This window comes from Alexandromys fortis, unplaced genomic scaffold, assembly GCF_014885135.2.
Source record: "Alexandromys fortis isolate MF-2015 unplaced genomic scaffold, M_Fortis_MF-2015_v1.1 scaffold_62, whole genome shotgun sequence".
NCBI lineage: Eukaryota > Metazoa > Chordata > Mammalia > Rodentia > Cricetidae > Alexandromys > Alexandromys fortis.
Genome location: NW_026067942.1, coordinates 8209637 through 8231095, shown reverse-complemented (window position 1 = coordinate 8231095; position 21459 = coordinate 8209637). Strand labels below are relative to the sequence as shown.

Genomic DNA, 21459 nt, shown 5'->3' with positions numbered 1-21459 from the left:
CCATTTCCCTCTGTCTAAGACTCAGGGATCTTTATGGAAGAACGGACAGGAAGAGGGTAGGAGTCAAAGAAATAGGGAGTTTGCTGCAAGATTATGTCTCCTATAAATGTCAGATGCTATACCCATGAAGTCTCATCAACATGACTGCCTAACTATGACCTGAATGAGGATAACACCCATAAGCATGCAAATGTGGACACAGAAAACTCATGGGTCCCCAACCCTAGAGAAAGAACCAAGGTAACCAAGGAGTGCTCAGAGCAGGAGAAATGGGCTTCTCCAGGGAAGCAAACACCAATTGGTTGTCCAATTCCAAGTGATCAGCCCTGAAAATATGCATACTAGTATGTGAACTGAGCAGATTGTGTTTATGTATTTAGTAACATATGTATATGTGTGTATATGTGTGTTAGTAAATACATAAACATAACAATTAAAGAAAAAGGTTATGAATTTTAAGAGAGTTGGGGTGAGGTACATGGGATGGTTTGAAGAAAGGAAAGGGAAGGTTAAATGATGTGATTATACTAGAACCTCAAAATTTTTTTCTATTATTTTGTAAATGAATTGGAATCTGAGAAAGTTCTGGCTTGGCTGACCCTTCACCAGTGGAGTTCCAGGTGTTGCGACCTTGAGTCAAATGTCAGCTTCATAGTCTAGCAGACATCACTAGGGCACAAGAGAGGAATATCAGGACTTGGAATGGTGCTGCTGGAACATGAAAAACTGAAATATTTCTGGGGCCAGGGTGGGATTCTAGTGTTGAACCACTGAAGACCAGCATTGGGGACCCTGGCAGTGAGGAAAGATGTAGACCTGCAGGGTGAGGGGGCACATGTGGACCTGCAGGGTGAGGGGGCACAGGTGGACCTGCAGGGTGAGGGGGCACAGGTCTGAAGGAAAGAGGGCACAGGTAGACCTGTAGAGGAGGAGGTACAATGGACCAATGGACATAGGTGCTCAGGAGGCAAGCACTTATAGTAATGATTAGGGGATTCTATTTCTGCCCCTCAAAGAATCAGGAACCATGGTAAGCAGGTTTGTCAGCTGCTGCCCATCTCTAGGGTGCCAACTGTAATATGTACTCCAGAAGCATGAGGCCCTCTCTGTCCCTGGCCAGTGAGTGCCAAGCCAAGTCCAATACCCAAGAAAATGGGGTCTGGGATGTTTTATTTAAGCCCATTGTGCTGGGCATAACACCCCAGAGATGAACGGACTTATTAAGAGAATGCCTCTGTCCTCCACAGCCCCTCTGCATGTCCACTCCACTGTGTTTCAAGGCTCTCTGTGTGGGTTATTGGCAGGTGCTCGCCTAATGACATTCTAGGTGCCTGGAGCGACATCCTCCCAGTTTGTGCAAGCACACACAGCTGCTCTACTCAACAAGTCCGCGATCTCCAAGACCTGAACTTTTCTTCCAGGCCATCGCCTGTCAGCAGACCCTTCTGACTTTTAACCCAGAAACACGAAAACATCCAGAACCGTTCGTTCAGTCAGCAAATATTTGCTGAGCACCCACCCAGTGCCAGGCACCCAGAGACATGGTAGTAAGCCAGCCAGGCACAGTCACTGTTCAGAGAAAGACTGCTATGCCACAGGACACAGGCATTGCACATGTCATTACCCAATAGTTTAATTTTGTAACTGAGGTGACTAATTTCCTCCACTGTCCAAGAGCCTCTGTCTTCTACTGTCCCAGAAACAGTAACCCTGAGAATCCCAAAGCTAGATGCTCACACACAAGCTAGATGCTCACACACAAAGCTAGATGCTCGCACACGAGCTAGATGCTCACACACAATCTAGATGCTCACACACAAAGCTAGATGCTCACACATGAGCTAGGTGCTCGCACACAAGCTAGATGTTCACACACAATCTAGATGATCACACACGAGCTAGATGCTTACACACGAGCTAAATGATCACACGCTAAGCTGGATGCTCACACACAAGCTAGATGCTCACACACAAGCTAGATGCTCACACACAAGCTAGATGCTCACACACAAAGCTAGATGCTCACACACAAGCTAGATGCTCACACACAAAGCTAGATGCTCACACACACGCTAGACGCTCACACATGAGCTAGATGCTCCTCACACACAAGCTAGATGCTCAAACACAAAGCTAGATGCTCGTTCACACACAAGCTCATCCTAGCTGTCCCTAAAGCCCTGCTAATTTTCCTACAACCTTTTCTCCACACTGACCACAGTCTTTTCAGCCCCCAAGCAAATCAGGAGCCAGAGTCCTTCCTCCATTCCCCAGAGACAAGTATGTTTGTGGGGGGTGACTACCTGAAAGTAAGCATTAGCTTCTGTGACCCTCCAGAACCCATGCAACATTAGCAGCTCTCTGCCACCTTTCTTCTTGTCAGCTGGGGACCTCCTTCTTCCTTCTCAGCTCAAGGGGATAGCCTCTTGAGGAATAATCTCCAGTAGTTACTTTTCTTGTCCCCATTGACAAAAATTTCCTGACAAAAGCAATTTCTAGAGGGGAAGATTTGTCTTGGCTCACAGCTCACAGGATGGAGTCAATGGGGGCATGGATGTGTCTGGGAAGATTGGGAAAAGGGAGAGGAATGCTGGTGCTTCACACACTTTCTCTTCTTTAGTCAGGAACACCCAGAGTGCTCCCCCTAAGTCCAGTCAAGGTGACAGTGAAGGACAGCTGTATGATCCAAACTGGCCAATCTGCCTAGAGATAAACCTCCTATCTGCTACGTTTCACAAGAACTTGCATTCATTACTTGGTGTTCAGTGAATACTTCTTGAATCTTTACATTCACCCAGGCATTACCTAGATGGAAAGAACCTGGTATCCAACAAAAATAAACGAGGACTACCCCCCCGCCAAGAACACAAATAATGGACAGTAAACTGTAGACCAAAGCTACCCTTTACAGGTTTCAATACTATAAACAGAAGTGGTGTCACAAGACAGGCAAGGGTTCTCAGGGGAGAGAGAGTGCCACCTCAGGAAGGATGAGGATGAGAGGGGGAAAGCTTGGGGTTGGAGTCTCTGGACCAGCTAAATATGTATTTTAGTTAGGTACAAAAAAAGGGAGGAGGGAGGGAGGAAGAGAGAGAGAGAAAGAGAGAGAGACCAGCATCCCATTTGAATCTTTTCATTATTTTAAAAAAGACAATAATAAGTTGTAATAAGTTGATATATTTAAAAAAAACAGAATGCTGAAGGGCCCTCCTTATACACATTTTTAAATTACACACATGCACACAATTTCTTGTGTGCATGGATGGTTTTTTTTTTTTTTGTTTGCATATGTGTTCTACGCATGACTTGAAGTTATGGGAGGTTGTGAGCTTCCATGGCAGTACTGGGAATGGAACTCATGTCCCTGGAAGGGCGTCTTAACCTCTGAACTATCTCTCTGGCCCAAGTTTACTCTTGTTTTCTATCTTTACTTGCCTGGGAAAGAAGGACTCTTAATCCCTTTAGGGGTTAGGAGGTCCAAATTAATACTCACGGATCAGACAACACCAGAAGGAGTTGTTCCAGGCAGGAAAAGAACCAGCCCAAAAGTCCTGTAGCAGGAAGGAGCTTGCGTTCTTCTGGGGTAGGAAGAGGGACAGGAACAGAGCAAGCAAAGGTCGGAGAGGCAGTCAGGGCAGGTCACACAGACATCGAGGAATGGTTCTTGAGTGGGCAGGAGGCATCCTGGGGATGTTTTCAGACTTTTCTGATGCTTCTACCTTATACCACAAGGCATGACTTGTCTGGTATGACATGGAAGAGCTGATATTTTTAAAAGGCTCTTGGGGGATTTTAGTAGCACTAAGGTTAAAGACCCACTGACAGGGTTCCTCATGAACTGCCAGAAACACAAGGCACAGAATCATGAAGAGTATGGAAATAGGATCAGTTGGTCTAAAGTCCACTGCAGTGGCTTACTAGCTCTGTAGTCCAGACACCTTGATTAAGCTGTTGGTTCCTTGGTTTTCCCATCTCACAGAGATTTTTGTGAGGATGAATGCTGATGTGTTAATATATGCCCAGATCTCAGTAAGCATGTACTGGGGATCAATGGCCTCTAGCTCTGACCACCTGTGTGGCCGTGGTGGCTGACTGACCTAGACTGCAAGCAGAGGACGGGGAGGAAGGGAATAGAGCCAAAGTCCTCCTCTGAAGTAAGTTTGACAGGACCTGCTGGAGGCAATGAGAGGAAGGAGGGACTAAGGGATGATTCCCGTGTCTGGCTTCCAGCAGTTGAGTGTAAAATCGGGTTGTCTCCCAACACGAGCATGAGTAAAACACATTACAAAGGGGAAAAAATTTAGAAATTACAGTGTCTGGGGAGATAATGCCCTCCCATCCAAGCGTGAGCCATAGACTCACCAAAACCCTAACATCAGGCTTGAGAACTCGCTAAGCTGTTGGTCAGGGGCGTCTAAAAGGCTCCCAAACTAATATGGGCTACTGTCTTCACTCTTGGCTGCCTCTCAGAGGTCGAAGGTAAGTCCTTATTGCTGAAGGCACCATGCCCTTCGGTGACAGGACTTGGAGGAATCAAACAGAACCTGAGGCTACGGTCTCCTCCCTGAGGATGAGCTTGCATAGTATCAGAAGACGCTGTGCCAAGGGAGGAGAACAGTCAACAATTCTACACGGCTTTGCTGCCTCTGAACCACAACAATGACTAGTAATGTAAGACCTAAGGGCACAACAATGACCAGTAATGTAAGACCCAAGGGCACAACAAGCACACATCTTGATAGTAACCAACAACTGTCCAATTGGACTTAAAGTCCACTAACAGTAGGAAAACCACTCCCGGTACTGGAAACCTAGCTAATGACACACTGGTAGTGGGGTCACGGATCTTAGCGAACCCACTACGGCCACTTTCCTAAGCCAGTATAGTTCCTAACTGCAGTCTAAATAACTCATCCTTACGCTCATGGGTAAGTAGAGCTCTCGCCCTTCATCAGAGAAGCTTCTTCTTGACAGCAGAGACCATGACAGAGCACCCCAGCTGGTCAGAATGCAGAGAACAGTGGGGTTCCATGTCCCACCTGATACATCGACAACACAATTCCCATACCCAAGGCAGAGCGGGGGAGTGGGAGGAGCGTAAAAACCAAAAGACCAAGAAGTCGGCTAGGAGATTGTGTCTTCTAGATAGGGCAGGGAAGCTCCACTCATTAAATCTCAACAATGTGGCTGTCTGAGACCTAGACAGTGGAAACCCCCACTGATGCACCAGTGTGGATGAGGGAACAGCTGCAGGCAATGACGGCTGTAAAGAGAGGGAGAAGTAAACCTTCCCCAGGGATAACCGTGCTAGATAATTCATTATCTACTGCCAAGTGGTCAACCATAAAAACATGTACCCACAAGTAACCCTAAGCCAACCCAGCAGGTTCTGTTAACATATTTGTTCACTTATCTATGTAACAATTAATAATAATTAAAGAGAAAGTAGACATGAATTTGAGAAGGAGCAAGGAAGTCATGGAAGGGGCTAGGAGAAAGAGGGGTGTGGTTAAATGATGTCATTTTATTTTAATTAAAAAATAAAATAATAAAAAATAAGATAAATTACGAAAAAAGAATCCCATCTGGTGTGTATTCAGCTAAAGACACTTGGGTTGCTTTCCTCTCTGCTGTGGTTAGGAAAATACCGCACAGAAACAAGCTGAACAGGTCTGGCTGGCTTAGAATTGAAGACCTGCTGTCCATCCTGGTGAGGAAGGTGTGGCAGCAGGTGCATGAGGCAGCTAGCCGCACAGCCTCCGCTGTCAGGAAATAGACAGCAGACAAGCAGGTGCAGACTACAAAACCTTCACCCTCAGAAGTCCTCCTTCTCCACCTGAGGGCGTGATGAACCACATGAGCCTGCTTGGGACATTTCCCGTGCAGACCACAACAATGCCTGTTAGAAAGCCAAAACACAACAGGTACCTGTTAGCTTAGAGAACAGTGTTTGCCCATCCAGCAGTTACTACACGTGTATTTGAGGTTACCTAATATAAACCAGAATAAGTAAAACTAATTAATTTGGCCACATTCCGAGTGTTTGATAGCCACAGGTAGCTAGTGGTGACCTTACTGGACATCACAGAAGTGGAGCAGTTGCGACTGAAGAAATTTCTATATCGAACACTGAGCAAGGAATAAGAAGTAGCCTAGCATTGGTTCACAGTTCTGGGACGACGCTAAAATCACCCAGATATTCAGTCAGTTCCTCTAGGGAAAGCTGGGATGATGACTGCTTATGAAGGAACACAGGGCTGAAAAACCACTACCCTAGGGCAAGAATAGAGAAGGAAGGGGGAGAAAATGGGACATCTGATCATTTTCCTGGTCAGTGACCAGTCTGAGCCAGGCTCTCTCCATCTGATCATTTTCCTGGTCAGTCTCCATCAGGCTTGGAATTGATCATTCCTCCATCTTTTTGCCTGGATTCTGTTCTGTTGTCACAGACCCAGCAGTTTCAAACTCTGACGTGTTTATGGCTCCCCCTCCTGTGGGACAGAAGTCTGGCCACAGCAGCTCAGTTCTCACAGAGATGACACCAGGGGCTGTACTGAGTCTCCTCTAGAATGGACCGTCATCTGCTGTGCTCATGTGGTTACAGACAGACAACCAGTTCCTTACCAGCTGCTAGCTGGGTCCATACTGCCCCTCCATCTCCAGAGCTAGAAGTGAGACGCCGTGTCACTTGGAATCAACTTGGCCTTTGGTTCTCTTATTCAGGAAGACCAGGTCCCACCGAAGGACACACCTGATGAATCTGGTCCATCTGGGTGACTTCCTTTTCCTGAAACCAGTTGTCCCATGTAACAATCTGATTTTGAGAGACATTTCACTAGTTACGAGCACTTAATGCTCTTGCAGAGAACCCAGGTTTGGTTCCCAGCACCCACTTGGTACTTCACAACCATCTGTGACTCTTGTTCCGGGTGGGGAAGGAGTTGAAACCTTCTACTGGCTTCTATGGGCATGTATGCACATGGTACAGAGGTACAAAAGCAGATAAAAATAACCATACACACAAAATAAACATAATCAATCATCAAGAGAGGCTCCAGGCCGAGCCCTGAGAGATTCCAACGATGATACAATAGATGGAAAGGAACCTTGAGCTACAGGCTTGGAGAAAATCTAGGAGAACATGTAGCACAGAAGCCAAGGTAATGGTGTTTCTGGGCTAAGAGTACCTCACGTTTCCTGTGTGTGACACATGGCCCACATAGGTAACTCTGTGCATGACCTGTTCTTTATCTGGTACTGCCCACGATTTCTGTCTCAGTTCCTGGAATTTCCAACGCCCTTTCTCCATGCCATAGCTACTCTTGCCTAATTGCTCTTGACTGATCATTGACTACACCAGACTTTCCCACCCTTCCTCCTTTCAAGGTGTCCCCCAGCCTCAAATCCTACCCCCTCCCTCCAGCATCACCGGATGAGTGCCTGCCCAGCCTTTGACAACCTAAGCTGCTCAGAGATGGCTCATCCTATGCCTTCTTTGATTACTGAAGGGATCTATTCTCCACTTGTTTGTCTTTCTGACACACACTGCTGCATCGTGCTGTCCAGTGCATCGCAGGACTTGGGCGCACGTCCTTGTCCTCTGCTGGACTGTGAACTTCTGGAGAGCGAGAGAAGTCTGTCTCTTGTTTCCTGTAACTACACATAAGGCAGTGTTGGATATATGAATGGCTTCAGCAAATGTCTCTGGAAGCTACCTAAGTGTCACCCAAGAACTGAACATGTGCTGGGCTTGGATATGGGGCTATGAGACCTGCAAACCTGCCTCAGTAGACAAGATGGCTAGATAGCAATAGTGCACAGATTGCTTCTTAGAGCAAGCCCTCCAGCTCTTTCAACCCTCACCACACTCCACTTAATAGGCATTATCTTCACTCTCACTTTGTAGACAAGAAAACAGAAGTCAGTGAAGCCCAGTCACTTGTCCAAGGTCAGACTTCAGTGAGCAGAAAAGGCGGGACTTGAATGAGCCCAAGTCTGCTCAACCCAGATTCCATACTCTTAACACCTAACTCCCGTGGAAGCTTGGGGAAGTTTTCTGACCTGAATCAGACTTGTAAAGCCTCCTATTGCCATTCAAACTCTGCTGACAGCAGAGGCCAGGGGATCCTGAGCAGTATGGGGGTCCCAGAACAGCCTGCCTGCTCTAGCAGCTGGTGGCTCTGTTTGACTCAAACCATGAGTAACTGGAGTTCAGTGCCTTGTAGGCAGGCTGGAAGGGCGCCCCAGAGCAATCCAGTGAACTGGACGCTGGACAGTAAGCTGGGGATGGGAGCGAAAGGTGAGGAGGCCAGAGTTGAGGGAGCCAAGGCAAACTGCCAGCTCTTGGGCAATTTCAACCCCAAGGCTGTAAGCCAAGGACGGGCCACTGAGCCTAAAATAACCTCCGAAGAGGGTCTAACAGGTCAGCTTGCCATCTGTTCCAGCCCTGGCCCCTGCTATAGGCTCACACCATGAAAGCACAGAGGTCCGGTCCTATATGCGGAAAGGAGGCAAACCGACAAGAAACAGACAATGAGAGCACTGTAGGAGTGAGTGTGTGTTCTAGTGCCAAGCTCTGCGGCTGGAGCCATGCGGGCAGCTAAGATTCACAGAAAGGACGGAGCACAGTGTGCTGGCAAGGGAAGGGGTGGCTTCTAGGAGCTCAGGGGGGAAGGCAGAATAGGACCCTAGCTTTTCAAGGAGAAAGCACGAGGCAGTCTGGGAAGAGTGAGAGTGGGTAGGTCCAACCTCAGCAGCACAGACAACAGACTGTGTCTTACAACCTCTCTCAGCTCCCCATGGGGTGCACGGGGGTCTTATGGGAGAACAAGAGGTGACGTCAGACCAGCAGAAAGACCACGTCTAAGAGGTTCTGAATACAGAGAACATCAGGATATGCAAAGTGAGGCCAGGAGCTCACTAGCTCACATTTTAATCAGGCAACAAAAATAAAAAATGAATGTTTGGGGAGATTATTCATTCAGTGATCATGTTTGGGATGGATTCAATGGAATTAGTGGCAAAAGCTCTCTCTCCCCAAACCCAGATGCTTTTTGTGAGTATCGACCAAACACCTGACTGTGTGTAAACCTCATAGGGCTCTCTTTGCTGAGTTTCATAATCTAGTCATTAAACCCACATTTACCTACTGAGGACCTACTGTGCACTAAAGGTTGTGCTAACTGCTGAAGAGCAAAGCGAAGTTCTAGCCCTCATGAAATGTGTCCCCCAGTGGGAGTAGAAGACAATACAAAATTTAGATGCCAATTCTTTCAACCCACCAAGCAAAGGCACTGAGTGGGTCTTGCGAGATGGCGTGCTTAGGATGGCCTCGCCGAGGAACTGACATGGGATCTAAAGCTAAAGAAGCAGTAAGTGGAAGTACATCTGCCAGGAATATGGATTCTGAGAGTGGGCTGGGTTTGGAAGAGTGCAGGAAGGTGAGCTTGTCAGATCAAGCGTGCTAAGTAACAGCTCCAGGGAATCCACATGCAAGTGTCTGAATGGCACAACTCTAACGGGCAAACGCAGAGGAGATAAAGGCCAGAAGTGTACATTCAAGTGCCTATCTGGGGCTGTGGGTTAGTAGCGAGGCATGCGTCCAGCGTACATAGGAACCTGTGTTCAATCCCAATGTAGCAAAACAAGCCCTAAATTATCCACTGAGGCTTGAGTGCCAGGAAGCCCTCCCTCTGGACTGATGTGATTAGGGAGAGCTGGAGAGACCGCTTAGGTGATAAAGCGCTCGGTTTGAAAGCATGGACTTGAGATTGGCTCTGCTAAGAAAAAGAGGAGGAGGAGGGGAAAGAGGAAGAGGGGGAAGAGGAGGAGGGGGAAGAGGAGGAGGCAGCCAGGTTGGTAGTGTATAATCTCAGCACTGGGGAGACAGGTGGGTCTCTGGAGCTGACTAGCCAGCCTGTCTGGTAGAATTGGTGGATTTTAGACTAATAAGAGACCCTTTCTCAAAGAAACAAGGTGTACCGTATCCCAAAGAATGACACCCAAGGTTGACTTCTGGCCTCCACATACATACAATCCCTCCACACACAGATATGTACACACACACACACACACACACACACACACACAGAGGAGTGGGGTGGAACTGAGGAGTACAAATGTTATTAAGTTGGGTGTAAAATACAAAGATAGTTCATACTATGTCCACTGACAATCCACTTCCTCCAGGCTTCTGGAATCCCAGGGCGGACAGTGATTTTCTGCAGGCAGCAAACAGGTCCGAAATAAGGATAATGGTGACAAGAGCAATCACAGCTCAACAGTCCGTCTGGGAGCCCGCTGTCCCCTGCCTCAGCAGCCGAAGCACGGCTGTGGGACAGCTCTTGCTCTCAGCTCACCCTTGAATGAGAAGCTGCCCCTTTGTGGGTTTTTCCTCGCCAGATGCTACTGATCTTTCAGTGTATCGAGAAAAGGGCTTGAAAAATAAACAAAATTTAGGTAAAATTTAAACTGAAAGGATAAGAAGTGAATATGGGGTAGACTGGAAGGTTTGAGTGACACCCCAGGACTCTAAGTGTTGAAGTGTAACCTCCATTTGAGAGATTAAGGGAATGTAGTGTTTAAAGAACTGATTACGGTTCGACAAGCTTTATAAACACAGATGCACACTCACACCTTTTATTTTATCCATAATCTACCGCAGAAAAAAAGATCAAATGATCTTTGACCTTGGAGCTCCAGAAGCATGAGCTAAATTGACCCACACTGTACTACACATCAGTAACAGAAAATGGACTAACTCAAAAAGGGGGATAGCTGTCCATCCTGCTCAGGACCGTCTCAGCTTCACCATGGGAAGCCCTCAGCAACCCTCAGTCAAACAGAAGGTTGGTCACCTTGTGGCTGGGTTTGATCTTAAACCGTAACCTGTGTCTGACCCAAATGTAGCAGAGACCTGTCCTTCTAAAACTGGTATCAGCCAAGTCAAGCTCTTTGTTTCATTCCCAAGCCCTCCCTAACCTCCTCGTTCCCGTCCGAAAGCCAAGGGGTCTTTCTCCAGCAGACAGAGTTGTGCTGAAAAACCTCTGGACATGACTGACCCTAGACCCTTTATCTTTCTGCCCCTGTGATCTGCTTCAGCCCCTGATGTTCCCTCAACAGTCACCACCAAATCCACCAGTGACCCCAATCTGTGTGCTGTGCTATCTAGGCACTGGGGCAAGCTAGTGGAGTCAGGGGTCAAGGTCAGGTTATTTTAGAGGGAAGAAAGACGCTCATCTGACAGAGCCCTGGAGAAGGGGAACCCCAGCTGAATTACGACTTTGTGGCTGAGACAGATTGTGTCTGAGGTCTAAATTACAGAAACACGGGAAATACGTGCTGCCCAGTCAGTTTTGGGGTTTTGGGTCAGAAACTGGGCTGACTCACCTTCCGAGGGGAAGCCAAGCGGTACTCTCCTGTTAAGGTATACATCATATTCTTTCCCAGAAGCCACTGTGTCTGGAACCCTCATGGTCATTGGGGAAGCTCCACAGTCACTGCTGCCAGCTACTAGGAGTGCTCCAAAATTATCAGGAAGATTTAAGAACAATGCCAAGACTGAAGTTAAACTTGGCTCGAATCCTCCTTACAGGGCTTTCCGGCTCAACAAGTTTAAAAGTAAGCCAAGTCATATTTCTCCAAGGATAATCCCCCATTTGGCCTGTGGTTACCTTGATCACTTATGTATCAACTAAATTGTGAACTTTAATTTCCAAATTTGGCCAATTCCCACCTTTGACAAGCCCTGAAGGACTAGTAGCAGACCAAGGGGGATGTCAGTAATGTTGCCTTCTGAGTCTGGACAATGACCTCGAACCCCTAAGAATGGCACCCTTTCCCCTCTGCCTCTGGACTCTAACAGGGAAGGTTAAGCAGGCTGTTGCAAGATTGCATCAGTGACCTTTGCAATTTTCTGGCCAGCTGGTTCCCCTTCCTCCCCACCCCACCCCCTGCTTCAAGCCCTTTGGCCTACCTGCCTCTCCTTTTCCCCTACTTTGCTAACACAGGTACACCAATAGCCAGAGCTAAATTAGAGCCACCCCCACGGGGGGGGGGGGTCGTGTCTAATCTCAAACTAAGCAGCTTCTAAGAGTGTTTTCCATCCTGGACCCTCACTCCAGGGTCTATGGCACCTTCCCAAACCTGGGCAGGGTGGTATAGAAGCATTGCAAGAGGATGGAGCATTTCCATTGCTGACAAGCTTTACCACAGGCCTTCTTCAAGGCTTGCCCCCAACTTCACTTCTTAAGTGAATGGAGAAGAGAAGACCGTGTATGTGTGTGTGTGTGTGTGTGTGTGTGTGTGTGTGTATGTGTGTGTGTTATAAATATATATGATGCACACAGCCTAACACATGCTAGGCGAGCAATCTATCACAGAACCATATCTACAGTCCTCCTTAATTTTTATTTTTGACACAGGGTCTCAGTAAGTTACCCAGGCTAAGCTTGGATTTTCCATTCCCCCTGCCTCAGTAGCTGGGATTACAGACCTGTGCTTTGGATTTAATGGCTGTTCCCTGTTACACAGAAATACCGATGGAAGCACCTTACAGACAGAGATGCTTCTCTCTCTCTCTCTCTCTCACACACACACACCTGTGCATTAGAAGGAATCCACAATGAACAACTTTCTATTAGGTGACTAGTAATGTCCCCACATTTAGTAAAAGCTCACCAGCCATGAGAGCAGCCTTGTTTTTATTGTTGTTTAGTTTCCTTGCTTGCTTTTGCCCGCTCCCCTTCCCACCTATACCGATTGGAGAGAAACCTTTCTGTTTGAAAATGAAAACTTTCAACTATGTAGAACCTCAGATTTTCTCATTAGAGTCTTTTTCGGGTTCCTCTGGGACTACAGGAGTTGGTCACCTACAGACACGAAAAAAGAAAGTGTGTCCTGTCAGGGAAGCATGACATCCATCACCTCTTGGCTACACGGTGAAGTAGTGCCTTGAGCTCTCAGCCTCTGCAGCACCCGCAGTCTAGGGTCTTAGGGTGCACATGGCAGGGGCGTGCACAGCTCGTGGCCACCTCCTCCCCGGGTCCCCTGCTGCGCTACCAGTTCTCCTTCCTCCTCCCCTTTCTTTTCCTGGCGGTTGCAGACTGGGGCCCAGGTCAACGAGCCAGGAGGCGGATCCCAGGCTAAAGATAAAAGGGCTCAGGAAGCTGAGCACTGCAGCTGCGGAGTGTCTCTCGCGGCCGCGGGAAGGAGGACGCTAAGGACAACCTGACGTACCTACTCCTGACCACCGCCAGCAAGTGCTGTCTCGGATCGCACTGCACCCTAGGTGAGCCTGTTAGCAGGAACCAAGTGAGGGCGAGAGACCGCAGGTTCCCTCCCCAGCTGCCATCTCCCCTGCTACCTCCGACTCACCCCACCCCCTCTCCGGCGTCAGGGTCCCCTGCTTTGTTGCTGTCTCCCGCTCGAAGGCTCAAGCCCCCTCTTCTCTGCTACTTCTGCAGGCCCCGCCACCCACAGCCCAGAGGAGCCCAGATGATGGAAAGTGTGCAGGAGCTGATCCCTCTGGCCAAGGAGGTGATGGCGCAGAAGCCCCGCGGGAAGCTGGTGAAGCTGTACGTGCTGGGCAGCGTGCTGGCTCTCTTCGGTGTGGTTCTCGGCCTGGTGGAGACCGTGTGCAGCCCCTTCACAGCGGCCAGTCGTCTGCGCGACCAGGAGGCAGCAGTGACAGAGCTGAGGGAAGCTTGTGAGCAACAGTCCCTCCACAAGCAGGCCCTGCTGGAAAGAAGCAAGGCACAGGAGGCGGAGACCCTGAGTAGCCGGGTCCTGTCCCTCAGGCAGCATGCCTCCTAAGGAGGTGACTAGCAGAGGAGGGAGCGAGACAAAGACAAAGGGACACAGAGAGACCATGACTTCGGTGGGAGAGAGCAGAGTATCACGCTGTTCCCAGAAGCCACCGAATCCAGAACTGACCCAGCACAGATCACCCAAGGGGTCTGGGATTGACTTTTGCTGCTATGTAGCATGTACTGTGATTTGTCCAAGGTTGTGGGAGCCATCAAGGAGCTATCATTTTGCATTAGGGAAGGAGATGCGCTTTTTATACTATTATTTTTATAGTTGTTATTATTATTATTACGATGACTACCGTTTTTCATTTTGAAATAAAAACATTTTATACTCCATCTCAGTCTTTAATCCCTCTCACCCAGCACTGTGAATAGCTCTGCTTCATACATGCTGCCTGGTACAGCTCTATTCACAGAAGAGTGAAACTATCAAAAGTCCTACAGGTGTTAGCATTTTTGGATCACTATTTGAGAGGGGAAGAGAGGAGAGGAGAGAGCAGGGGGAGAGGAAATAAGACTGGAGGAGGAGAGAGAAGAAAGTTGGGAGAAAAGAGAGAATGAGAGAGAAGAAAGGAGAAAGAGTGAGCAGAGGGGAAGAGAAGGGAGAGGGAGGATGAGGGCGGAGAAATCACCTATCTGGTGGGAGCAGAGGTTCTCTGCCCAGCCGAACCAGTAGTCTCTGACCACCATGAGAAGTTACAACTTAGAAACAGAAAAGACCTTTGTGACAGAACCGAGTCCTCTCCCTGAAGTCAGGGCTGATAGTGTGCCAACAGCTAACTTAGTAACACTGTGGGACTCCCCAGAGGTAACCCCTCCCCACCCATGCAGGGCCAAAAGGACAGCCTGATACCACTCCCTCGGGATATTCAATGCCACCTACTCTGACCAGATGTGGGCATGTCACCCTGAGTCTCTGCTCTCTCAAGCTACCTTTACATACAGACACTCCATTCCATTTAGGTCCACAAACCCAAACTCCCTAGCGCTTTTGACTCTGACAACCTACATTTCTCCCTAAAATCTGTCCTTGTCATCCCCAGGGCAAGAGCAGTGGGAATGTGGTGTGATTAACAAATGAAATAGACATGTCGGAAGTTTCATTGACACCAGTGTTCTTCCTGTTTCCAAATCCAGACACTTGACCCTGTGCTAAGGCAGAGTCCAGCCTTAATGAGCTCAGAGCTCCCAGGAGCTCAGCCAATCTGGCCCTTCGGTCGCTCTTCCAGTGACTGCAGAATGCTTGCTCCTCTGACCATTTAACACCTTGTCCAGCTCCTCTCCCACATTGCCTCACAGGCTGGTCCCCCATCAGAACCTCACACCTCGCTTTTCCTCCATCAGCAGTGTAGACACTAAATACCTGTGGGGTTCTAGCATCTCTGTGACCTGTTTCTATCTACCTCTTGTCTCCCTTTGCAGGCTGCCCAGCATGGACCCTGGTTCCCTCAGGTTCCTTTTCTATCCTTTGATACTAGTATCTCCTCACACCCATATTCTCTATATCTCTGAGGAAGATATACCTCTGAGAATTTCAAATTTTTCTGCCCATAAGTAAATTATGTATCAAACTGTGTGCTCTGTTTCTTTGGTGTGAAGGCTGTGGTAGGTGTCTATTCAGAGAGTCTGTCTATGTATAAAACACAAGCAGCTCAAGCATACAGATAACACTAACTTATTCAGGTTACAATGTAGCATCTCTTACAGATTCTTCCTCACACTGCCCAGCCTGTTAGCCTGAGCTGCTGGAATCTTTTCGCCTCTCAGAATCTTGCAGTTGTGAAGTCCAAGTCTCATGTCAGCCTGTGCTAGCAGACTTTCCTCTCAGCTGCATTATGGGCAGATCATGACCCTCACAGACTACCTTCCTGAGGAGAGAGACCATGTCATCCTCAAACAGAACAAGTCCCTTACTCCACATAGAGACAAAAACTATTCTTGGTCTTATTTGGCAGTGTAAGCATAAACCTAGGAAAGATGACAAAGGAATCTTTGTTGGTTCTGTTGATGACAGGACTGACCTAGCAGAGTCAAGATTAATATTAAGCAACAATAATAACAAATTTTGCAGGGCTGGAGTCAGGCACTGAAGCAAACGGAAACTACATGGAAAAGAGTTGTTGTCTATTTTATCACACTGTGTAAAGGTATGTCACTGCTTTGCTTTGTCTGCCTGAGACACTCAATTGGTTTAATAAAGAGCTGAATGGCCAATAGGTAGGCAGAAGAGGTTAGGCAGGATTTCCAGGAAGAGATAGGAACTCTGGTTTGGAATCTGGCATAGGGGATTTCACTAGCAAGACACCAAGGGAGTGGGAATTAGAAAATTGAGGAGAGGTAGAAAGCCACATGGCAGAATGTAAATGAATGGAAACAGGTTCATTCAGTTTATAAGAGCCGGGTGGAAACAAGCCTAAGCTAAAGGCTTAGCTTTCATAATTACTAAGAAGTCTCTGTATATTATTTGGCAGACTGGTGGTCCACAGAAAGTCCGACAAGAAAGACATGCTCCATTTGGCATCCATTGTGGAGGCCCAGCCCATATATTCAAACATAGGGTCTAGGAAAGCTGAGAAAAGTCCTGGACACAGAACCCACTACGCATAGTGTCCAGAGGCATGGCTCCTCTAAGAGGCCATGGTTTGCAGCCAAACACTGAGATGATGAGTACTAGACAGAATGGGATTCTATAGAAATGCCCGTGGCAGCATAAACCCAGTAACTTCCCAGAGCTGGGGCGGTAAACGTGGCTCCCAGCCAGGGCCCAAGGGAATGAGGCTTGGCTCTCACTCACCCAAGGGGGAAGGCAGAGCCAGTGGCCAGTGCCAGGTGTTAAGCGGAGCCATGTGGCAGGTAGCCTAGTAGTTTAAGGTTTGGCTCGTGTGGTCAGAGAAATACTGCAAACATGCAAAAGAAAAAATCCAGGCCTGGGCTGAGAAAACTTCTAAATAGGTACAGTACGCTTGGATATAAGCTTAGGTGCTCAAGAGTATGAGTATAGACAGCCATAAAAAAGTAAAGTCTTTAAAGAAAGAGTAAAGTAATATAAGAAGAATAAGGCACAGAAAGATGGGAAATACATAGGGCCTCTGGATCCTGTATAGTACTCTGCTAACTTTGAATTTTTAAGAATCTATTGAACAAAAAAAAAATGACAGCTAAGAAATATCGGATTGTGGAAAAGGCTACTAAATGGAAGCAGCCTATACATTTTAAGAATATCTTAACTTTAGAATGGAAGTCAGGAAATGTGTTGCATTAGGGGAGAGGTTTTGCCTTTGTTTCCATGGGAAACAAAAAGCTATAGATTCCTTCAAAATTAACAAAGACCAGATTGATTTGCAAGAGACCTCCTGAAAATCTCGGCTGCAGACATAAAGGGAGAAATCAAGAAAAATGCTAGAAGACAGGTGATGTATAAGCTGATCCCTCTGTAACAGGAACAGTTATGAGATAAATGAGACACGATGCGTCTTGTTGGCTTGAGTCCTTATGACTTCTTATGGCATGCTGTTCTTTCATGTGGCATAGAGATTTATATTACAGTCTCATTATGCAGTCCAAGCATACTTATAAAGTTGACAGATGCCTCTTACCTGCTTGAACATAGACCAGAAAATCATCTTTAGCTGACTAAACACTATTCATTCCATACTTGTTAATGCAGGTATGTTATCTTTACAAGTTTGTGCATTTTCAGGGGGAAAAAAGGAACAAACACCAATAAAGATAACTCAGGTAATTCAGCCTCTCAGAATGCCTCTGCTGCAGTTTCCTCAAAAATCAGAACAACTTCAAAACTACTATCTGAGACGGTCCAGCCTCATAGGCTACTCGAGCCAGGACTTCAGATAAGCCCTGAACTTCCCCATTACGCAGAGACTGGACAAATGATACAGCTAGTTTTCCCAGGACTTGACCATTATTCCAATTTTCCCCAGGGCCCCCAAGAATGTCATCACCCCCACACAACAGGAAGAAGCACTGTAGAGTACATGATGCTCATGTTCCTAGGAGGTAGGGTGAGTGGTTATAGATGTTTGTCTTTTGAGGTGGTTACTTGTAAATTGTTATTGGTCATGGTCAGGGAGGAAACTAAGCAAAGGATGTTAGACTTGGGGATCTCTTTCTGAGAAAAACAAAGGGAAGCATAGAAATGATAGGACAAAGGAGTAAATTACTAAACCTACTTTTAAACTAAAAGGCAACCACTAGTCTCAAGTATTCTATATAGATATGGATTTTTGTATACTGATACAAATTTAAGGTTATTTTGTTACAACAAGCCGTATACATGTTTCTACTCTTGTTTAAGGTGTTGCACCTATGCAATTCATTTAACAATGTGATGTGAAGCTCTAAAGCTATTATTATAAACTACTTAGGATAATTAAGAAATGTAGCATAGTAGTTAGTCATCAGTAATAATCAAATTTGTAGTCATATTATGTATATTCTCAAGGTTAAACAGACATATTTTAGATATATAAATGACCTTTAAAGCCTTCAGAGAGCTACATAATATGGCATCTAAGAAGTTTTAATAACAAGGTTTTTCACGTCCGTGAAACATGCCTGCCCCTGGCAGCACCAATCTACTTCCAAGATGATGGGTATTGAAGAACCTCTATATGGAGTTTGCTTTCATTGTGGCATAAACTGTCCTAGCCTCGACTGTTGACAATATGTTGTCCAAATTGGACACGCAGGACACAAAATAAGGGAACTGTTGAACTTTGCCAAGACAAAATAGGACAGTTCTTCAAAATCCTGCTCCCCAGAAAAGTCTGTCAGATATTCTAGGACTGTAGGCAAAAGAGATGTCGCAACATTACAGAGACAAGTTTAGGTGACGGTCCAAGCAGTCAGCTGTCTCTGTCACTTCTATAGTTTTGGAAGTTGCTTGCTCTGCACTTCCTGTTTACTCAGGTAATATTATATCCTTCTTGGGTCTCTGATGGGATTAGATAGTTATACCATTTTCTTTGTTGCCAAATTTTAAAAAGAAACTTACAAAAGAGATGTAAATGTATAAGGTTGAATGTCATAAAAGCTGAAGTTATTTATCTAAGAAAATGTTTAAGGTCTAAAAAGATATTTTTAGGATGGTAATATAAGTTATAATAGAAAGTGGAACTAGCTCTTGTATACCAGGCTGGCCTCAAATTCACAGAGATCCACTTGCCTCTGCCTTCCAAGTGCTGGGATTAAAGGTGTGTGCCACCACTGCCAGGCATATACTTTTAATCATGGTGATTTAGGAGTGGAGGCAGGTGGATCAAGAGTTTAAGGCCAGTATCTGTTATTGGGTTTGATGCCAGCCTGAGCTACATGGGATTCTATCTTGAAGAAGGAAGAATGAGTGAGAAAAGAAAAAAGAACCGCCAAAAGAGTGGAAGTTCAGAATAATCAGGAGACTAAAACCTCAGAGTCAATAATTACTCCCTGTTGTTTTGGAGACAGTGTCTTGTTGTTGCCCTGGCTTGTAACCTTCCAGCCTGTGCACTGGGGCCATGGCTGTGGAATGCTACGCCTGGCTAATTGTTTGTTTAATTGGCTGGAGGACAGGTCAATGCTCTTCTGACTTGAGGAAGTCTCCTATCACTGAAGCCCACGCTCCTTCCATGTTTGTCTTTGATGTGGCTTTACCTAACCTTCCAGGCAAGTCACCGCTGTCTTCAGAGATGTGTTGCTCTGTTCCGTGTGCAGCAGAGCAGCGAACCCCAGCACGAAAGGAAGTACAGCAGTGGTTAGGGCGTGGTTTGAAGCTTCAAATTACACATCAGAAATCTGGCCGGCCTTTCACTGATGATGTTCGCTTGGGATGCGCATAACTGAAGGACTGGGCGGTTTCACAATGAAGATGGCCCCGTGTGGCTCTCACTCTGGCACAAGCCCATCGTTACCTTGCCTTGAGAGAGGAAACCCACCAGAAACAAAGAATAGGAACCAAAAAAAAAACACTAAATAAAAATAAAAACAGTCCTTATGAAACTTTCCAGAATTATATGGAGTAGGCCCAACAACTGAAGTAAAGGAGGTCTTGTTTGTTCCCCGTCCCAATCCATTTTCTTTTAACTCACTCAAATACGAATAAGGGAATTTAATTTTAAAAAAAAAATGAAATGTGGACCTGATGAAGAGTATCCAGTCTGTGGTTAGAAGTTTTCAGAGTGCTGTAGAAAATAAGGTAAAACTTGTTAGAGCCCAGAGTTGTCTGGAGAAAATACCAGAAATGAAAGAAGGACACAGTTCCTGTCTTCTCCGAACTGGGCATTGCAAGAAGGGTCACTGAAAGAAGCCAATGCCCATGTAGGCTAAGAAAGAGGCTGTGAGCCTTCCCCACAGGAGACACCATCACTCAGTGACCCATCCTCTCACTGAGGTCAAGACCTCTCGCCTCTGCATCCAGTGTGTGCCACCATGCTGAGTAACTCCCAAGCTCAGTGTGTGCCCGTGCTAAATCACCTGAAGAAAAAAAGAGCTGACCATCACATGACTTAGTGCTGGGACCAAGCAGGTGCTCTTCAAATATCTGTCGGCTATGTGAATCAATAAGTAGTAAGAAGTGGATAATTGTGTGCGTGTATGTGTCTGTGTGTCTGTCTGTGTCTACATCTGTGTGTCTGCAAGGGTGTGTGCGTGTGTGTGTGCGTGTTTGACTGGGGTGATCTCTGACTGGGTTTGTCTCTGCTAATGGAGCCCCTGCTCCTCTGGGTCTCCTTCCTCATCCACCCTAGTCCCTAATGCTGGGGTTATTGTGACAGTCTGAAACTCACCTAAAGTGTGGGTAGGCACACAGGCCTTATGGAAAGGGTCCCTAGAGTCTCTCCTGGTGGGGAAGAGAAATCTGCCCAAACACAGTTCATGTTTCAGTAACTTCCTCTGAGGCAAAGCCAAGACTATGAATTGAGCACCTGCTTGGGTGGAACATGGCTCTACTAGGGTTGCTTCCACCGAGTTTAGAGCTAACAATAGTAACGGGAAAGTTTCCAGGGCAACCAGGACCACTTCCAACATTTCCATGCCAGGCTGCATGGGGTCCCTCTGTCCTTTGGGGAGCCTGATGCTTATGCCGGGATTGGCTCCCTCTTGCAGGTGTCTCACTTCTGCAGGCTGAGTCCTCGGAAAGGGCCCTCTTCCTGAGGCTTGGATTCAGATACATTGTATCATGTGGCAGACCAGCTGGTTTCAGTCTTGAACCAGGTCTTTTGACTCCTCCCAGAAACCGACCAACTTGTGAGCAGGAAATCCTGCCCCTCCCCAAAGAGTGGGAAACCACAGAGGAGGAGAGATGAGACAGAAGGATAGAAAGGAGAAGAAGAGAGAGGAGCAACAGGAAATAGGCAGCCAATTAAAAGGAGGAGCCGCATTTATCTGAAGCCTCAAGGTAAGACTTTATGAAACTGTATGTTGTACATGATACTATCACCATTCAGGGCTCGACACACAGTAGGGCCTCAAACACACGTGCGTGTGTGTGCGCACACACACCCCTCCCCAAAATAGTGGGTCTATTAAAACAGGATAGCAGGTCTGAAAAGAAACCAACTTCAATGTCAATTTTAATTGTTGGTCAAAAAAAGCTGTAAAAATCCTGGGGGGAGTTTTCGGGTGTGGGAGGGCTGAGATAAAATGCAGATGGAATAAG

General features: G+C 46.8%; 1 protein-coding gene across 1 annotated transcript; it reads left to right on the top strand.

Annotated features, from left to right (window-relative positions):
- Positions 1 to 13149: 13149 nt before the first annotated feature.
- Positions 13150 to 14144, top strand: G0s2 (G0/G1 switch 2). Its single transcript, XM_050148291.1, has 2 exons — positions 13150 to 13288; positions 13464 to 14144. The coding sequence occupies exon 2, from the start codon at positions 13495 to 13497 to the stop codon at positions 13810 to 13812; it is 318 nt and encodes a 105-aa protein (XP_050004248.1). The 5' UTR covers positions 13150 to 13288; positions 13464 to 13494; the 3' UTR covers positions 13813 to 14144.
- The last annotated feature ends 7315 nt before the right edge of the window (positions 14145 to 21459 follow it).

Bases quoted from the DNA above. Each gene is read 5' to 3' on its own strand.
- G0s2 (XM_050148291.1), top strand. From the start codon at position 13,495: ATGATGGAAAGTGTGCAGGAGCTGATCCCTCTGGCCAAGGAGGTGATG.